Raw genomic sequence first — 17,807 nt, 5'->3', positions numbered from 1 at the left:
ACCCAGGGGAGGGGGACGCATGGAAGAGGCAAGTGACCGAAAGAGGAGTCACCACCACCATCACTGGAGGTTTTCAAGATGTAACTGGAGAGGGTGCTGGAAAAATCTCACCTAGGCTCCCTGTCCCAAAAAAGGTTGGACCAGATGATCTTTCGAGGCCCCTCCCAACCTGGGCTGCTCTGTGATTCTATGAAACACAATCAGGAGCACAATCAAGCTTCTCCCCACCATGCCCCTTCCAGGTCTTTAAGGGAAATGGCATTTTGCTTTGATGGGAGAGCAAAATCAAACACAATTTGTGATTCTACCTCCAATTCAGGAGCTCTGTCATTTTGGAAAGAAGAATGGATTTTTAAAACCATTTTATACCATCACTTGCACCACTGTGAAATGGCAAGGCTTTTAGAAAGTGCTGTAATACCATTTAAAATTCTGCATATTCACTGTAAGATTAAAATAATTTTAGAAAGGAATAAACAAAGTGCAGCCTAAATTAAAATATAATAAATCTTGCATTGTGCTGCTACAGGCACAACCGAGCCAGAGATTGTATGGCTTTGTCCAGCCATAGTTTTATGTGTAATCAGATCTCACCAGCTGGATGATCCCGATTGTTTTAGTGTTGTGACAGTTTTCAGTTTTCTGCTGGAAAACCTCTGAAAGAGTTTTGGATATTCAGGAGCGGCAGGTACCCTCTTCCCGACAAAGACCCAGTTTCTGAGTACTTGGGTCTCAAGAGTAGGGATGCTGAACAGTCTTTCACGTATTTCAGCACATTCTGTTTTATAAAATAAATACATATATTTAAATTGTTACTGTATTGCATATTACTTCTCTAGGGACTTGCCTACAGACTCTTGGAATGGAAGCTACTAATTAAAGTCATGTTTTGACTACTCTGCCTTCTTTGGTGAGGATTAAATACAGAACAGACCTCTGCTTCTCTTATGATGATTGCCTGTATTTGGGTCAGAAGAGAGTCATCAATCACAAACACTTGTTTAAAAATGAGCTGCTTCGAAGTGCACTATGAATATAATTTCATTTTTAATACACTCACAGTACTACTAAATCAAGAAATAAAAATCCAAGTTCCTTTTGAATTTTCAAATATTCAGGTATATTTTTCAGAAATATTCGTATTAAAATGGTCATCTGTCAAAACATACCAATACAAGTCCAAAATAGGTGTCTGCTCAAGCAAAGATTCAGCTTTTACTAACAGTTTATGTACAGATGTAATGCCTGTTTGAGTTGGTAGTTATATATACACACGCAGGCATACCAAGCTGAAGGAAATTACTGAAGTCTGCCAACTGGGGAACAGCGAAGCATCCATCTGGCAGATGTTTATTTCCTGTGCTGCTCACCAAACCATAGTTGGCATGTCCTGAATGTCTATTGAACTCCAGGGAATGTAATTTCAAACAATAGAATAAGAAATATGGGCAACATTCAACAAGAGGATATTTATAAGAGGGTATCCTTCTGTGGGAGACAGCAATACTTCAGGGAAATTGATGCATTTTTGTGGGCAAAATGCAGTACTTGATTCCAGAATACTTGCAGCAGCTAGCAGAACTCCATTTTGATAGCAATTTATACAAAAGCTTAAAAAAAAATAAAAGTATATAGTACCCAAGTCCCAACAGAGTTCCCATTTGAAAAGAGACAGGTCTAACTTAGTTTTGGAACTTGCTTCTGTGCATCCTCCGCTCAGCTACAGTCTTCTTTTAAACCTCTAACAGCAGATCCAGCTCTTCCATCGGTACCCGCACTCTCAGTTCTTTTTCAGTCATTAGATCAAGTGTCTCCTGCAGCTGATCCGGGAAGTACTCTACTGCATCCAAATACAGCACCTAGAAAGATAAGGAGAACGTTTTCTCTGCCATCTTTCTACCATAGCAAGAAACACAGTTTAAAGAAGTATGTAGATATGCAAACACCTCCGCAGCAAAAGGAAATATCATACACTTTTAAAAATAACACAAACAGAATTAGTAGTTCTACAGTGACAGAAATGTAGATGTTTAATCAAGTATTTTCCAATTCTTATTAAATAATTTTATTCAAAGAGATGAAACATAGGTCAGGAGGTGCTGGGGCATTTGCAGCATATACAGACATTACCTGAAGAGATGCAGGTGCTCCTGAATAATTTGTTATACTATTAACTAAATACATTTTTACTTGCCTTATATTTCTGCTACTACCATGCTCATGATAAAGCATGTTCTGAAAGACACGATCACTTCTAGATCACAGAGGGGAATTTATTGTCTCCTGGCCTCATGCAATGCAATACCTTCCTGTTCTGCAATGCAAACAGCACTGACCACTATCTTTGTTTCCATTTCAGATGCATCTCTCATTTGCAGAAAATTTTACAGTACTTCTCCTTCAGAAATCTCTCATTTGCATATAACTCATTACAACTACTAAATTCTAACTTTTTTTAATACAGAACTTCAAAAATTAGAGTATGATGACAACTTTATATTTTTTCCATGCTTACCTTTGCCCAAGGACAGTTTTGAAGGGCTTTATAAAACAATCCTTTACTTTTTTCTTTGTTTCCTACTGAAGCCTGTGAGAGAAAAAACATGCAATAATAGCTGAAATAATGAAACAATTATCTCTGAGACAAAGAAATTACTGCTGAAAAGCTCAGTGTACCTCTGCTGAAAAATCCCTATTACTATACATTATGGTAGCTATGCAATTTGACAGGTTACACTCTTCAATGTAACGCAAGAGATGTCTTTAAGGAGTTTCAGGGCTTTACCTGTAAGACAAGTAACAGAACCAAGACAAGCAGAAAGAGCTTGTGCTGAGTGTTTTCGCTGAAGTCAGTGCCTTAGCCTATATTTGACAATAACACTCCAATGGGCAAGAGTGCAAGCTGTTAACCAAAATGTATGCTTACACTACACAAGAGCACCTTTGGTACAGCGAAGGTGAAAATACAATATTGTAGTGCACTGAAGGGATCATGCACATTCATTTTCTTACTCAGAAGAAGCTTGTTAAGGTTGAATCCCCTTACATACAAAAATGGATATGTCAAATTAGCATCTCTCTGGAAGAGTTAAGACTTCCTCCTCAGATTATTCCTCAGACCTGTTCAGCTACGTGATACAAGTAGAGAGTACACAGCATTATCAAGTTTAAAAAGAGAAGGGAAGCAGAGTCCAGAGCACTGAACAGTCTCCTTAGCTACAGTCATCCCAGTTGCAGGTAGAAATAATTATGATTTCTTGTGAAGAAATCTTCTGAATTGGACTACTTTCAAAAACACTTAACAAAAGGGGGGTTTATGACAAATCCAAAAAAAAAAAAGGCAGTAGTTCCAAAATAATGAAAACACATTAAATGTTTTGAGATCTTTGAAGAAGAGATCTTCAATCATGAGTTTACACTTTCTCTTGTTCTTCATTATTGCCGCTAAAAATCAGCAGGTTCCCTTGTCTGTTCTTAAAATCTAGAAACTCTTTTCCATACTGTTGCACTGGGTGTAGAAACTTGTGTTGTTCTGGTGTCACGATCTCTCTTAACTGAGAAGCAACACATTTCACCTACTGGAAGCCCTGCCACCAGAGCTGTGCACCAGGATGCACATGGCACCTTTTGCAGCTCTGCCAAGAGCTTTCAGTGGCATACTGTCTCAAAGTTTTTCAGAGAATCGCAGAGGTTGGAAGGGACCTCTGGAGACCATCTGCTCCACCCACCCCTGCTCAAAGCTGGGTCAGCAAAAGCAGGCTGCTCAGAAGGATGTCCAGTTCGGTTTTGAGTATCTCTACGGATGCAAACTGCATAATCTCTAGGCAACCTGTTCCAGTGTTTCATCACCCTCACAGTAAAGAAATCTTTTTATGTTTAGATGAAATTTTCTATATTTCAATTTGTAGCTATTGCCTTTTGTCGTGTCACTAAGCATCACTGAGAAGAGTCTGGCTCTGTCTTCTTCACACTCTTACATCAGGTATTTATGTACTGAGGATGAACAACCGCAAGTCTCACAGCTTCTCCCTGTACAACACATGCTCCAGGTCCCTTATTCATCTTCATGGCTCTTGGCTATTCAAAGGGACCTTGACAAGCCAGTGGCAGAATTTGGTGCCATCAGCCACTTCACATGATTTTGTATCAACCGCAAACTTGCTCACAGCACACTCTGTCATCATCCAGATCATTAATGAAGATGTTAAAGGGCGCTGGTCCCAATACCAGGCCCCAGTGGCCGGCCTGCAGCAGGAGCTTGTGCTGCTGGTGACAATGCTTTGAGCCTGGTGGTTCCGCCAGATTTCAGTCCACCTCACCACCCACTCCCCTAATCCATACCCCATCTGACTGCCTAGGAGGACATTAAGGGAGGCAGGGGAAAAGCCCTGCTGTAGCTGAGACAAACAACATCCGCTGCTGTTCCCTCATCCACTGAGGCAGTCATCTCATCACAGCAGGCTAGCAGTCTGGTCAAGCATGATTTCATGAAAAAATAAACAGGAATTAAAGGAAATAGTTTGTTTCAAAATCTATACAAAAGCTTCGTGTTTTTAAACAGTTAAAAGCTTTTGCCCAAAATACTGAAGACTGAATATCTAGACGCAACCAAAGAGAAAACAGAGAGATCTACAAAACTTAGGGTAATACTGGACAATCACAACTACTTCTAAGACTACATCTGAAAATGTTGACGTTTCTAATTGATTTTGCTTCTCTGAACAATGTTATCCAAGGCTATTACTGTAAAAGTAGTATTTTCCTCCACCTTATTAGCATCTAATAAGTATTCCTTCTTGTTCTTGTGAAAAAGAAAACTTCAGTGAATGAGTCATTAGTGATGAAATACACACTGTGCGATATGACTTGAACATTTGTGCATACTGGAGACTCATCAGTAGTTTGTAAAGAATAACAGTAATTCAATTGTACATTCCTATACAAAGTTGTCTAAAATATTTACAAGCGTGTTTTTATGTAGAAATGGTCACAGCAACAGTCCCACACAAGAGATCCTCTCCAACATAAAATAAGAGTCTCTCCTTCCCCTGCCTCCTCCATATTTCACAGCCTGGTAACTGCTGATCCTCTGTGCCAACTTATTGCACCAAAATACATGAACAGAGGAGTAATATTGTGGAATTAAATTCCTCCTACATGAGTCCCAAGCATTTGGTTTGTGCTTTCATCTTCCATAGTGTCTTTGGAGAAGCAAGAAAAGAACCAAGATGACAAAACTGCCTAAGTGAAGTTGATTTTATTTATGCACTTCCGTGGCGAACTACGAAAGAAATGAACATTATTGCTTTTTTATGTTACTCTGTAATGGCAGTTAGCATAACCTTTATATGCAGCTTTTAAGATTCAAAAAGATTGTGAAAATTCAAGACAAGTTATAAAAGCTATAGCTATGTTTTCCCTACCATGCATTTTACTTGTATATGGATGGTGCCTTGCTTGACCCAATGTCAATCGAAAAAACCTTTGTCTGAGAAGGTTTTTATAATATGGAGAAAATAGAAAGAAGACAAATATTTGAGGGGCCCATGTAAGTGTTTTCACCATATTCTTTATCCCACCATAAATAAAAAATATATTGAAGACCAGTTGAAATTGAACCTGGCAAGGGAAGTCAAAAACAACAAAAAGGGCTTCTGTGAGTGCATACATAACAAAACCAAGGGTGAGGATACTGTGCGCCCACTGCTGAGTGAGACAGCAGACCTGGTTACACAGGACATGGAAAAGCCTGAGGTGCGAAAGGCCGCCTTTGCCTTGGTCTTTGATAGCAAGACTGGCCTTCAGGAATTCCAAGTCCCAGAGACTGGGGGGAACATGTGGAGCAAGGAAGATGTACCCTTAGTGGCAGAGGATCAGGTCAGGGAACTCTTAGACAAAAAGGACGTGTAAGTCCATGGGCCCTGGTGGAATGGCCCCACAGATGCTGAAGGAGCTGGCAGATGTCACTCTGAGGCCGCTCTTGTTAATCTTGGATTGATCACAGCAACTGAGAGAAGTGTTCGAAGACTGAAGAAAGTCAAATGTCACTCCTGTTATCAAGAAGGGCAAGAAGCAGGACCCAGGAAACTACAGGCCAATCAGCCTCATCATGACCCCTGGGAAGATGAAAGAGCAGCTCATCCTGGAAACCATTTCCAGGCACATGAACGAAAAGAAAATCATCAGGCGTAGTGAGCATGAATTGGCTAAAAGTCGTGCTTGACCAACTTAATACACTGCTATGATAAAATGACTGGCCTGGTAGATGAGGTTAGAGCAGTGGACATTGTCTGCCTGGACTTCAGTAAGGCCTTTGACAGTCTCCCATAGGTTCCTCATAGACATGCAGCAGATGTAGGAACTGGATGAGCAGACAGTGAGTTGGACTGAAAACTGGGTCCACAGCTGGTGGACCGTGGAACCAAGGGTGGTGATCCGTGGAACCAAGTTTAGTTGGAGGCCAGTAACTAGCAGTGTATCTCTGGGGTCAATATTGGGTCCAATCTCATTTAACATCTTCATTAATGGTCTCGCTGATCTGGCAGAGTATACGCTCAGCAAGATTGCAGATGACACAAAACTGAGTAGAGTGGCTGATACACCTGAGGGTTTTGCTGCCATTCAGAGGGGCTACAACAGGCTGGAGAAATGAACTGACAGGAACATCATAAAGTTCAATACGAAAAATGCAAAGTCCTGCACCTGGGGAGGAACAACCCCATGCACCAATGTATGCTGGAGGCCACTCAGCTGGAAAGCAGCTTGGCAGAGAAGGACCTGGGGGTCCTAGTAGACACCAAGTTGAAAAGGAGCCAGCAACATGCTCTTGCTGCAAAGTGCTGATGGTATCTTGGGATAGATTAGGCAAAGCATTGCCAGCAGGTTGAGGGGGAGGATCCTTCCCCTCTATTCAGCACTGGTGAGGCCACACGTGGCACAATGTGCCCAGTTCTGGCCTTCTCAGTAAAAGACAGACATAGACATACTGGAGAGAGTCCAACAAAGGGCCACTAAGATGACTAAGGGACATGGGCATCTCTCCTATGACGAGAGGCTGAGAGAGTGGGGACTGTTTAGCCTGGAAAAGGAGGGAAGGGCGGATCTTACCAATGTATATAAATACCTAAAGGGAGGATGTAAAGAAGTGAGAGCCAGTTTCTTTCCAGAGCTGCCCAGTGGCAGGGCCAGAGGCAATGGGCACAAACTGAAACACTGGAGGCTCTGTCTGAAGATCAGGAAACACTTTTTTACTGTGAGGGTTACTGACCACTGGCATGGGTTGTCCAGAGAATTATGGAGGCTCCATCCTTGGAGAGAGTCAAAAGCTATCTAGATGTTGCCATGGACAACTGGCTCTAGGTGGCCCTGCTTGAACAGCGAAGTTGGACAAGATGATCTCTTGTGGTCCCTTCCAACCTCAACCATTCTGTGATTCTGTTAAGTTACACAAAATAAGGATCTAGATTTGAGTGAAATATCAAAAGTCCTTATAATTTCCTTACAGAACCCTAAAGTAGGTCTCAAATATAAATACAGGTTGTCTTTGCTGATTTTACTTGCATAAAAATAATAAAATCCCTACAATTTTATTCCGCTTTTCTTAAATTTTGTGCCCCTGCCCACTTACCTTTACACTGTAAGACTGGGTGGAATCCATTTATTGACATCTTATGACATATTTTTAATCTATTTAATTTAGCAGACACAATAACTTGCCTGAACTTATATTAAAACTATATTGTCAGAAGCTATTACTCCTTCTAATCCACATGAAATACATTTTCCATAATATTCCCACCAATAAGGAGCATTACAAGTCAAATATAACACCTTGCACATTGTATAGATATGGTAGCATGCAGTATTCCTTTTTTTTTTTATACAGTATTGTGGCTGAGTTCATGAGAAATTCCAAATATGGTAAAAAAAAAAAAAAATTAGAACTGACACTCTCTTCTTACCAGAAAGTTCAAATACATTCTCCACAGCAGTGGACAATGGGTACCATTTTCACTCTGAACTGCATGTTCAAATAGAGCTATAATCCGATTTGTTAACCCAGTTTCAGGAATAGTGGAATGTATTTCACCAGCACCTGCCCTGAAACAGAGGAAAAAAGAAACGACAAAGCCTTAAATCCAAGCAGGAGGACCACATCCATGTAAGAGAGGGTACAGGTCAATGTGCTGTCTTTGTTCACATAGCACTGTATATAGACAGGTTTTTTTCAGTTCATACTACAAGTTCTGAAAGTTATAAACCAGATTTTTAGCACTTGCTACTCTAATCAACACATTTCGAAATACAAAAATCAGTTAATATTTCTGTGAAAATTCTTTTAGCATGTTGAAAAATTAACCCTGTCCAACTGGACGAGATCATTTCTCTTTGAGTACTATAACCCACTATCACATGATCTTAAAACACTTATCTTAGCCTTCATTCAAGATAATTTATCATTCTAAGCTTGGCATAATAGCTCAAACCAAATTATAGTCTTGGTCAGCAAGCCTTCCCATGGTGCTCAGGCAAGCCTGTTCAAATTTATTCCTGGCACTTTTCTAAGACCATACACTGGTCTTGGATCAAGGCCTTGATTACAGCTCTGGATCTTAACCTTGATTACAATAATACTTTTCCTTTTCGCCCAGAGATTCAAATCCCCTAAGTCCCAGGCATTAACACAAAAGCAGGTACGAGTTTTTCACTGAAGCGCCTATTTTTATCTACAGCTGATACAGACTGGATTAGTTTTGACACTTGAGCTTGAAGAAACAGCCCAGAGCACTTAAGGCAGCATCAATTCTGCCTGTGTGCATCCTCTTTGCCTGACAGATTGTTCCATTCACCCTTAACACTTGGCTCCTAACTTGCCTCTTCTTTCAAGGGTCTTTGAGGTCACGTTTCCTCTCATCTTAACCTTTGCCATGAGGAAAAATGATGTAATCTATGCTACATGGAGTCAGACATTTGAAGCATTATACCTCACACTGGCTTCTATAAGCTACTGTTTTACCCTTCATGTTCATTTCTTTAAATGAATTCCATGCACTTTAACAAGCAGAAATACAAAACAATAGGAAATAGTCACACACAGTACAGACATTTTCTTAGTTAGTCACAACATCATAAAAATGTAAGTTTTATACTTGACTGATAGGCCATTTATCTCTCTGTTGGAGGAGTTCAGCTCTGCTCTTGCAACATCCAACTTGTCCCTACAAAAATATAACCTATAGGAAAGGCTATGCTAGCAGAGAACAATATGGAAAGGAGCTAAATGTGACAGAGAAAACAATCACTCTGGAATTTTAAGATCATTTTCCAGTAACAGTAATGAAAATCTACCATAGTGTCAGTCTGTAATTAACAGTAAATCAAATTACAATCTTTCTTTACATTTGGTGGCTGTGGAATTCTTATTAGAGTTTAGGATGACACACACCGACAGCACAGGAATGTCACGCTCATGTATGCATGCCTGTTGCCAGACAGTGGCAATCAAAGCAGTGGGTGCACCGTCACTTCAAAGTATACTGATAATTTCATCAAGTGTGACTATTGTAAGCTGGCAGCTATGTAAAGCTTCCAGATATTTTCCTAGAAATCTCTGTTGCTAAGTGCAGACACAAAGAACCAAGCTGCCAATGTTATCAGAGATGTTTAGGCAGCAGTGGATTGGTAGCTCCAAGCAATGTCAGACAACAGTTACAGACTAAACTTTAAGAAGAACATACACCTCTGTTTCCCCACATCTCCTATCCATTTCTCCCTTCCCAGGAGCAAAAAAATTTCAGCCCAGACTGCAGATTCAGGAAATTTCCAGCCTCTTCTACCTAGCAACAGCCCCACATGAAAACTAAACTCTCAAGTACTCACTATGGAAACTGCCACAACTGTGTTCTGTGATCCAGGAGTAAAGTAGGGCAGCAAGCTTAGTCAGGAACTGCAGTGTAGCTCTGTATTATGCGCCTTATTGCTGTAGTACTAAAATGCAGCAGTTTCTAAGCTCACAATGTCTACCTTTGCCATCTGAGCAGCCTCTTAGTTATTTAAAAATAACTTAAAGAAATGTGTACCATCCGATGTCAGCAGCAAGTAATCAAATAAAACACAACACAACACATGATCTGATCCAGTAGAAAGGATATGAAACTATCATCCAGGTCTTTAATTCTATTCAGGATTCTGCCACTGACTCACTGTTCAGTCCTGAACAAATAACCCTCCCTAGCTAAAGCTTCTTCATCTGCAAAATGAGAACTACAATAGATTTTCTCTCCTCTGTTAAGTGATTAGACAGATCCAAAAAAGCATAATCATAAGGAGGTGCAAAATATTACCTCTGGACATTCTCAATGAGTCTTTTTCTCATCTGCTCTGCTTGGATTGCAAACAGCCATGGCTCTAAAGAATCAGTAGACCTTGTGACACCATCAAAAAATCTTCGTGCTTTGCTAGCACTGTGAGACTTTCTTTGGATGTGGATATATGACCTCCAAAGAGACTGGTTGCTAGGATACCGTTTCAGAGCCTCCGTTAGTGCCTCTCGCAAAGGATTCAAAGGATAAACGCTAATTTTCATGTGGAATCTGAGTAAATTTGTATGCAGCAGTGTGACAGCTTCCAGAGCAGTGGGAAAATTTTGCATGCCAAAATTCTCTCCAGTATTTTCACACTTCTGTGGACCAAGAGCTTCAAGTTTTTCTGAAGTCTGTGCATATATTAATACTGCAGCATCAATCCCAACAGTCAAATACTGTAACAGTGCGTAACAACCAACCAAGTTAACCAGCTGATTAGTATCACTGACCCGATCCTGATCAGAAACCGGTGTTTTACCTAAGTAATCTTGCAGTGCATGCTCATATGTTTTACGAGCTTTCAAGACATTCACAGGTAACACTTGTCCACTATAGGGTACATATGGTGCACTTTCAGCCAATTTGGTCAACACATGAACAGCACGTGACATAACAGCTCCTTCTAGACTTTCTAGTAGTTCCACTTCCAGCTGAGCATAAAGCAGACCGAGGCCGCAGAGCTGGGAACTCTTCAACGCTCCTGTCCCTGCTGTGCAAAGAGCCGTGTCAAGCACCTTCCTGGCGTCATCAGTGTTACCAAGCAGCCACTCTAAGTAGGCGTATAGTTTCCAGAGAGAAAGGTCATTTCGGTTGTCTGGTGCTTTAAGGAGATTCTTGGCCAACTTTTTACTCTTCCTCCCTTGTATTTTCAGCTTCTTCTTTTTTTTTGTTTGGAGACACTGAATGACCTGCAGGGGAGAATAAACAGAACACATTTTGAGATAGGTGGGAGAAGAAAGAAAAAACACACCTCACAGCATTTTTAAATTTCATTATTGTTTTTGTTTTCATCCTGTTCCATATTTTGTCACCAGCCAGATGTTGCTACTGAGTACTGTAAGTCGTCACAACAGCCTGTTATAAACTCCCTCCAACACAAATTACAGTCTTATCATTCTTAGTCCTGCTATTGCCATTAAGCAATATCAAATTTCACTCTTTTAAAAGGCCAACTGTTCAAATAAAGAGCTGCCACCCTGCAATGTTTGAGAAAAGGAAAACAAATGATCCTGCCTGGTCAGATGGAGTTTACGGCTAGCACAATTAAACCTCCAAGTAGCTTTTCAGAGTGGAGAATGTGCTGGCAGACAATTGCAAAGACTGGATGGGAAGATTACAGGAGATCTTGTCAGGTAATGTTTGCGTAAGAGATAGAGAACTTCTCCATAAGGTAACACAATACGAAACTTCCTCGGAAGACAACCTGGACTTGCATCCTTCTGTGGGCATCTATTAGAGCAGTTCTACTTCAATAAATCCATATTCAAGTGATAAGGTAGTCTTTCCTTCAATAACACTACAAATGTAACTTATATAGGAAGCAGTACATTTCTTGATAAGGTGTTCTTATCATGGTATTGGGGATTATGCACTTTGTAGAATAATTTCTTAAAAGTATTTGGCTGACTGCCTTGTAAAAAAAAGCTTGCATCCATTTCTGTCTACCATACAAGTATCATATAACAACATTTATCCAAGACTGCAAAAAGTATTTTGTTACATGTTTACCACTATGTAACATACTGAAGAAAAGGGTTTGGTTTTGTTGTTGTTGTTTTTATCCCCAGATCAATCTTAACCTGCATTTTCTGATTTGAATACTTAGTCCTACAAGACTTAATTTTCATCAATATTTATATTAATTCAATATAAACATTAGTACACAAGAAAGCCACAAAAGTGATCATAAGCAGATTCCTCATTACCTTCGATATTTCATACTGTAACCAACAAATGGACAGGTTGCACTTTTCCTTTCCTGTAAACAGCAGGGATAGAACATGGAAAACATTGTGTATGAACTCTTCTCCTTCTTTACAATGGCCTATGTGATGTCTCCCTCGTAGCATCGTGTCCATATGACCAATACTGTTGAATCCAGAAAGCGGAAAATCAACAAAAGTCAGTGGCTTTTCATCAGAAAGCACACTGTCAAAAATGTTATTTTCATCCATGGCAATATAGAGGTTGGAAGGAAAGAGTTTACTTGTGCATGGAACTCCCAGGAATTGCAAAAATGAGTACAGCAGTTGACGTTGCAGATCTGGATTAGAAAGACGGATTAAAGATGGTCCAAGATCATCAAATAATACCTAAAAAAATTCCAAATTACAACAAACTCCATTACTTTATGCAATCAAATAAAATTAACAAACCTGTAATTCATGTAATTAAAGAATATTTTTCAAGTCAATAAAGAGTTATAATTACTATTAAATGGTAACAGAATGTCATTCAAATTAAAAAAAAGATAAGTTAAACAAGCAATTTGTTCTTCCAGTCAGACTGTAAATTTGCTACCAAGAGTATTTGCCCTTGAGTGTCAAAGATGTCCACAGGAAACTTACACAATGAAGGTCTGAAAGATATTATTACTTAGGCCATTTAACATATTTTTATTTGAAAAATCAATGTCTGACTTGACCTATCTCCCAAGAAGAAAAAACATCCAACTATCTGACTTGAAGGCAACAAAACCTTTTTTAATTTAATATATATACATCACCTTAAACACAGATTTCTGTGACATTTCTGCATACAGAGAGAAATCACAGAACAGCAAAGACAGATTATTTGCCTGTCAGCCCTTTCCAAAGTTTACCACAAGCTTCCCACGGATTTCAGCAGTCTCAGCCCAAAATCTCAGGTAAAATTCGAACTCCAAACAAAGAAAATAATTTTTTCCAAACCAAGAAAAGGATTACTCCTCCAAGATATCCACTGGCAATGCTTTCAAATGAAAGAATAATTCATCTTATCATCTCCCCTTGTTTTATTATATCACAGTGACCTGTCTTTCTGGATCTTCACAATCTTCTTCAGTTTCCTTTTTGGTTTTGTCTGGCCTCCAAGGTAACCAATGCCTTGCTTCACGAGAATATTCAATATCCAGCCAAATGTGCCACTTGGGGAGAGTTTTATCCTTTATTTCTTGATCCTCATCTATCTCTTCATCATCATCATCATCTAAAACCAAATCATGACACACACACAAAATTATTATTAAAAAAAAAATCCACCAAATATGAAGACCAGACTTGATATACAATTTAACTACTTTCAAAATGTAAATAAATACAGTGTTAATAAAACAGACCCAAGACAGGGCTGAAAAACTCATCACAGTTCTGGGTTTTGACATCAACTCCGTAGGAGCACGAGGTTTCCAAACTTTTTTGAACCAGTGAATCACTGTCAGTACTCAAACTTCCTCATAGAGGAGAAAATAAAACACTGACAGGCTGTGGACAATTTTTATCAACAGCAGTTTGCAAGTAACAGCCAAGAATCAGTCATCTTTTAGGGCAACTTAGGTTCTTCACCTCATACCTGAAAATACAATCTCAAGTGCACTCTATGAATACTCGTGTACATAAAACATTTTGAGAAAGCTTCTGTAAGTAAAAAGTAGTACTACACATCGCAAAACAAGCTTGACAATGTTGCTTTTAGATACCTGGTATTTTCATCATTTTAATTAATGTGCAATTGAAATAACCAATGTAGTCGAACACACACAAAAGGAAGGGATTACCCACATCCCACTTCTATGACGATCTCTACAGATCGCCAGATGCAATTACCGCATTGTGTGCTTTTCCATCTGAAGTGTGATTTAGTTTATCCTAATCTTGGTAAGTATTTTTTAAAACTTGTATGCAAAAACATGAGAACAAACAACTTGTATCATTCTAATCAAAATGTTCAGAAGAACACACGGGCATACAACTACATGTATTGACACAGGCCTACCAGGCTTAAGAGCAATCCAGCCACCCTTTTCTTGTTGGTGCATCCACGCTTTCCAGCCTCTTGCTCCTTTCTCTCCAATTCGTGGTTCTCCACTATCCCAAAAGGGTTCAAAGAATTCAACCTGTTGTTTTGGGCAGGGGGAACCAAAACAAAACACAGAGAAAAAAAAATTTGCTGTTGTGCAGACACTGCCTGTGTCAACTTAGATTTTCCAGACCCTACAATCACTTATCTGGGTGCAGCTTCTGTATCTGAAGACTTCAATAGATGCTGCTTAAGAATGAGCAGGAATAACTGAGTGCTTCAGCTATGCCTGTGGCACAGCAGAACTGTCATCACCTCTTCCCATGAACATAAAGATTGTTTTTAAAAGATATTAGGCTTTTAAGAAAGAAAAAATACTTTTGTGCCAAATGTCCTATACAGATCCTTCAAGGAAAAGGATTCAAATGCCCCCAGAAGCCAAATCTACCCTCCTATCCATTTTTGACAAGACTCTGAAGAACTTGGCTAATCCTAGAATCATGGAATGTCATGAGTTGGAAGGGGCCCACAGGATCATCAACTCCAACCCCTGTCCCTGCATATGATAACCCTCCCGGTTCACACCATGTGTCTGAGGGCGTTGTGCAGTCTCTTCTTGAACACTCAGGCTTGGGGCCATGACACCTCCCTGGGGAGCCTGTTCCAGGGCTCCACCACCCTGGATGACATTTGTGCTCCACCACATCACAGAACAATATTTTAGACAATGATATACTTATGGTTAAACCAAAATGTTACGGTTGGATGTATATGACTGGACTGAGGACAAGAGGAAAAAGATCATTGAGGCCTTTCATCTCTCAGGTTTCAGGGTGGTCAACAACTTCAGGGCACGTCCCAGTGAATCAGAAGTCCAGGGTTCTAGTCCTGACTTTGTCACTGCCTGTATGAATTTGCCATCTTTAGATTCATCAACTCCTCCCTGCTTTGTGTATACTTAGCTCTAACAACTGTCTCTCTCCTATTATATGCTGCTGCTGTGTAACAGCCTTGGCTTGGACATTGAAATGTGGCTGTTAGTACAAATATTAACAATAAAGTTTACTCTAAAAAAAATCAAGCATCAACATATCAAAAAAAACAGGGCTTACAGCAACTGCAAAATCTAATTCTGCTCCTCATGGATTTATTCTTTGCTCCAAGTGAGAAAGTGAACTGTGAAAACAGTACGCAAACAAGTAATTCAAGATTGAGTCATAACACTTTTGTATGAGGGCAGAATGTGTGATCAGCTGTAAACCTGCATTTTCCTGTTTTCAATAATTGCACTTTCCAACCTAAACACTGTCCTTTTAAATTGAGGTTCCTTTCCATCCTGCCTTCTTAAGAGTTTTTAAATAAAACAGATAATCTTGAAGTTTTTCAAATGACTGAAAGTATAACTCGGGTTTTATCTGTGTAACTATACCAAATCTCCCATCTCACATGATAATTACGACTGAACTCTGAACTTTTGGCTTTTTTAAGACGACAACATGAATATTTAAACTAAAAGATGTCTCCATTGGTGGGCAAAACCATAATCTACAGAGCAAAAAATGGAGTCTCAGTAATGGTTGCTGGGGAAAGTGAAGTAATTAAAGGAAATTAAATTTCTGTCCTCTATGGTAGCCCAGCTGCCTAACTGCTGGCCCATCAAAAAGAAAGCAGCTCCTGACAATCCAGTGGGATGATGCTACATTGGCAACAGCCCCCTCTAAATATTAACTTACTCATCATTATTGGGGTGCACACCCAACATTTTCCTGACCAAATGAAGAGAAAAATTGACACAGTACTTCAATAGAATAAGCTGAATGGAATCTCATGGGTCAAACAAAAGGTACTTTAAAGCATGAAGGTGCTCCTAATGTAGCCGTCAAAGAATTACTGAAAACAACAGATAACAGAGAACTTAAGAAATGTTTGCAATAACAGTCTAGAACAGAAAGAGATTATGAGTCCTATCCAGAGGACCCACAAGCATTTTTCCAATGCAAGCATCACCCTGAAGAACTCTGAAGTATTTTAAGTTGTGATTCAAAATATTTCCCCATGTCCTTAAAAATTCATGAACATTTTTCTGTGACAGCATTATCTGTAATGCACAAGGACATAAATGCATTTAAATGGAAATTTCTACCTGTCCCCTTGTTGGCAGATCTTTTACACTGTCAGGTTTAAAGAAGGTGAAGTCAATCAGAGCCTGAAACAAAGACACCGCTTTCTCAGAATGGCCAGCCTGTCTCAGGAAGTGGCACTGCTGAATAAATATAGCTGTAAAGTAAAGAAGATAAAATTTTAATATTTCAAATAAATTTTGTTGCAAAGTATTTTATTACAGCCCACAAATATATAAAAGACATACATGAAGTGCTGTAGAGCATAATTGTTTTGGAACAGTATCAAAATCCAAAACACATGTCAATATTGTTGTAGTTTAATTAACTTTAAGATCTCCCACTTTAAATGTGCCAGACAGGTGACTTTTTTATTCATGCCATGCATGCACTGTTCTTGTTGTGGAATAAAACTTACACACAATGGTCTGAACTCAGCTTATCCAACATCTGTCAGAGTGGGCCATAACCCTCTTTGAAGATGCTGGGCATTATTACAATTCACACCGTGAGTGATTACAACAAAAACCCCTTTTGCCTCATTTTTGCATGAGATAGTTACATTGGTAATATGTTGGTAGTACACAATTTCCATTCCAACTCTCATTCCCATTTACATAAGAACTTAGCTAAGAGAAGTTTGGTCTTTTGACCAAAGTATTATTGGTTGAAATTAGAGTCCTATCCCTCGCTCTTCAACAAATTATTTCTGTAATCGTTGCCATATCTCCGCTACAGAGGGAGCCTCAAGTCCCAGCTCAAAAAGGGAAGGAAAGGCCCAGTTTTTCTATTAATATATTTGCAGAGTCTTAAGTGAAACAGCTGGAGAAATAGCAGGTATTATCAACACCTCTACTATTAGGCAGTTCAAGAACATCTCAGAGATATTCCATCACTCCAAATTACACTCAAGTCTTAACAAACCAGTGGCTGTTCAAAAACCAAATTGTTTTAAATCATAATATTAATTCACTTTCAAAAAGAACCAAACCCCATAAATCAAGACTTAAATAATTCATTGGTAGTTCTAGAAACAGTTCTTCAAAAACTACTGTTGCTTCACTAAATGCATTGGCTTTGCAGGGTTGCTTCTAATTAGCAGCTTATTTTTTAATCCTGAGAAGTGGCAAATTATTTACTCATTTTATTTGTATTCAGATTTACATCAGATGTGTGCATACAAAAATATGAATTCAGCTAGAATGTACAAACTAAGCAGTCCATCCAATTTTCCTGCAAAGTCAATGATTGTTTCTGACAACAAAGACTCTGAGGTTTCTAAAGGTATTTAAACAACACAAAGTATGTTTAAGTATATAATAGAATC

The 17,807-nt window shown here is 39.2% G+C and overlaps 1 protein-coding gene across 3 annotated transcripts in view; it reads right to left on the bottom strand.

Moving 5' to 3' along the window:
- Positions 1-1,023: 1,023 nt before the first annotated feature.
- The window catches only part of NRDE2 (NRDE-2, necessary for RNA interference, domain containing), a 35,574-nt gene continuing 18,790 nt past the window's right edge, over positions 1,024-17,807 (bottom strand). For 2 of the 3 annotated variants that reach the window (XM_082059128.1, XM_082059129.1), the window contains exons 7-14: positions 16,504-16,637; positions 14,337-14,457; positions 13,375-13,550; positions 12,290-12,676; positions 10,344-11,272; positions 7,962-8,100; positions 2,516-2,587; positions 1,024-1,859 (exon numbers count right to left, since the gene is read on the bottom strand). In XM_082059128.1, the coding sequence (XP_081915254.1) occupies positions 1,734-1,859; positions 2,516-2,587; positions 7,962-8,100; positions 10,344-11,272; positions 12,290-12,676; positions 13,375-13,550; positions 14,337-14,457; positions 16,504-16,637 (2,084 nt within the window). In that variant the 3' untranslated portion in view covers positions 1,024-1,733. Of the gene's footprint in view, positions 1,860-2,515; positions 2,588-7,961; positions 8,101-10,343; positions 11,273-12,289; positions 12,677-13,374; positions 13,551-14,336; positions 14,458-16,503; positions 16,638-17,807 lie in introns of those variants that run through there. The other variant, XR_014184700.1, reaches the window with a different exon arrangement.

The sequence above is a fragment of the Streptopelia decaocto genome (genome assembly GCF_964273445.1).
Source record: "Streptopelia decaocto genome assembly, chromosome: 7".
In the NCBI taxonomy this organism is placed as follows: domain Eukaryota; kingdom Metazoa; phylum Chordata; class Aves; order Columbiformes; family Columbidae; genus Streptopelia; species Streptopelia decaocto.
This window is presented reverse-complemented; position numbering and strand designations above follow the sequence as displayed.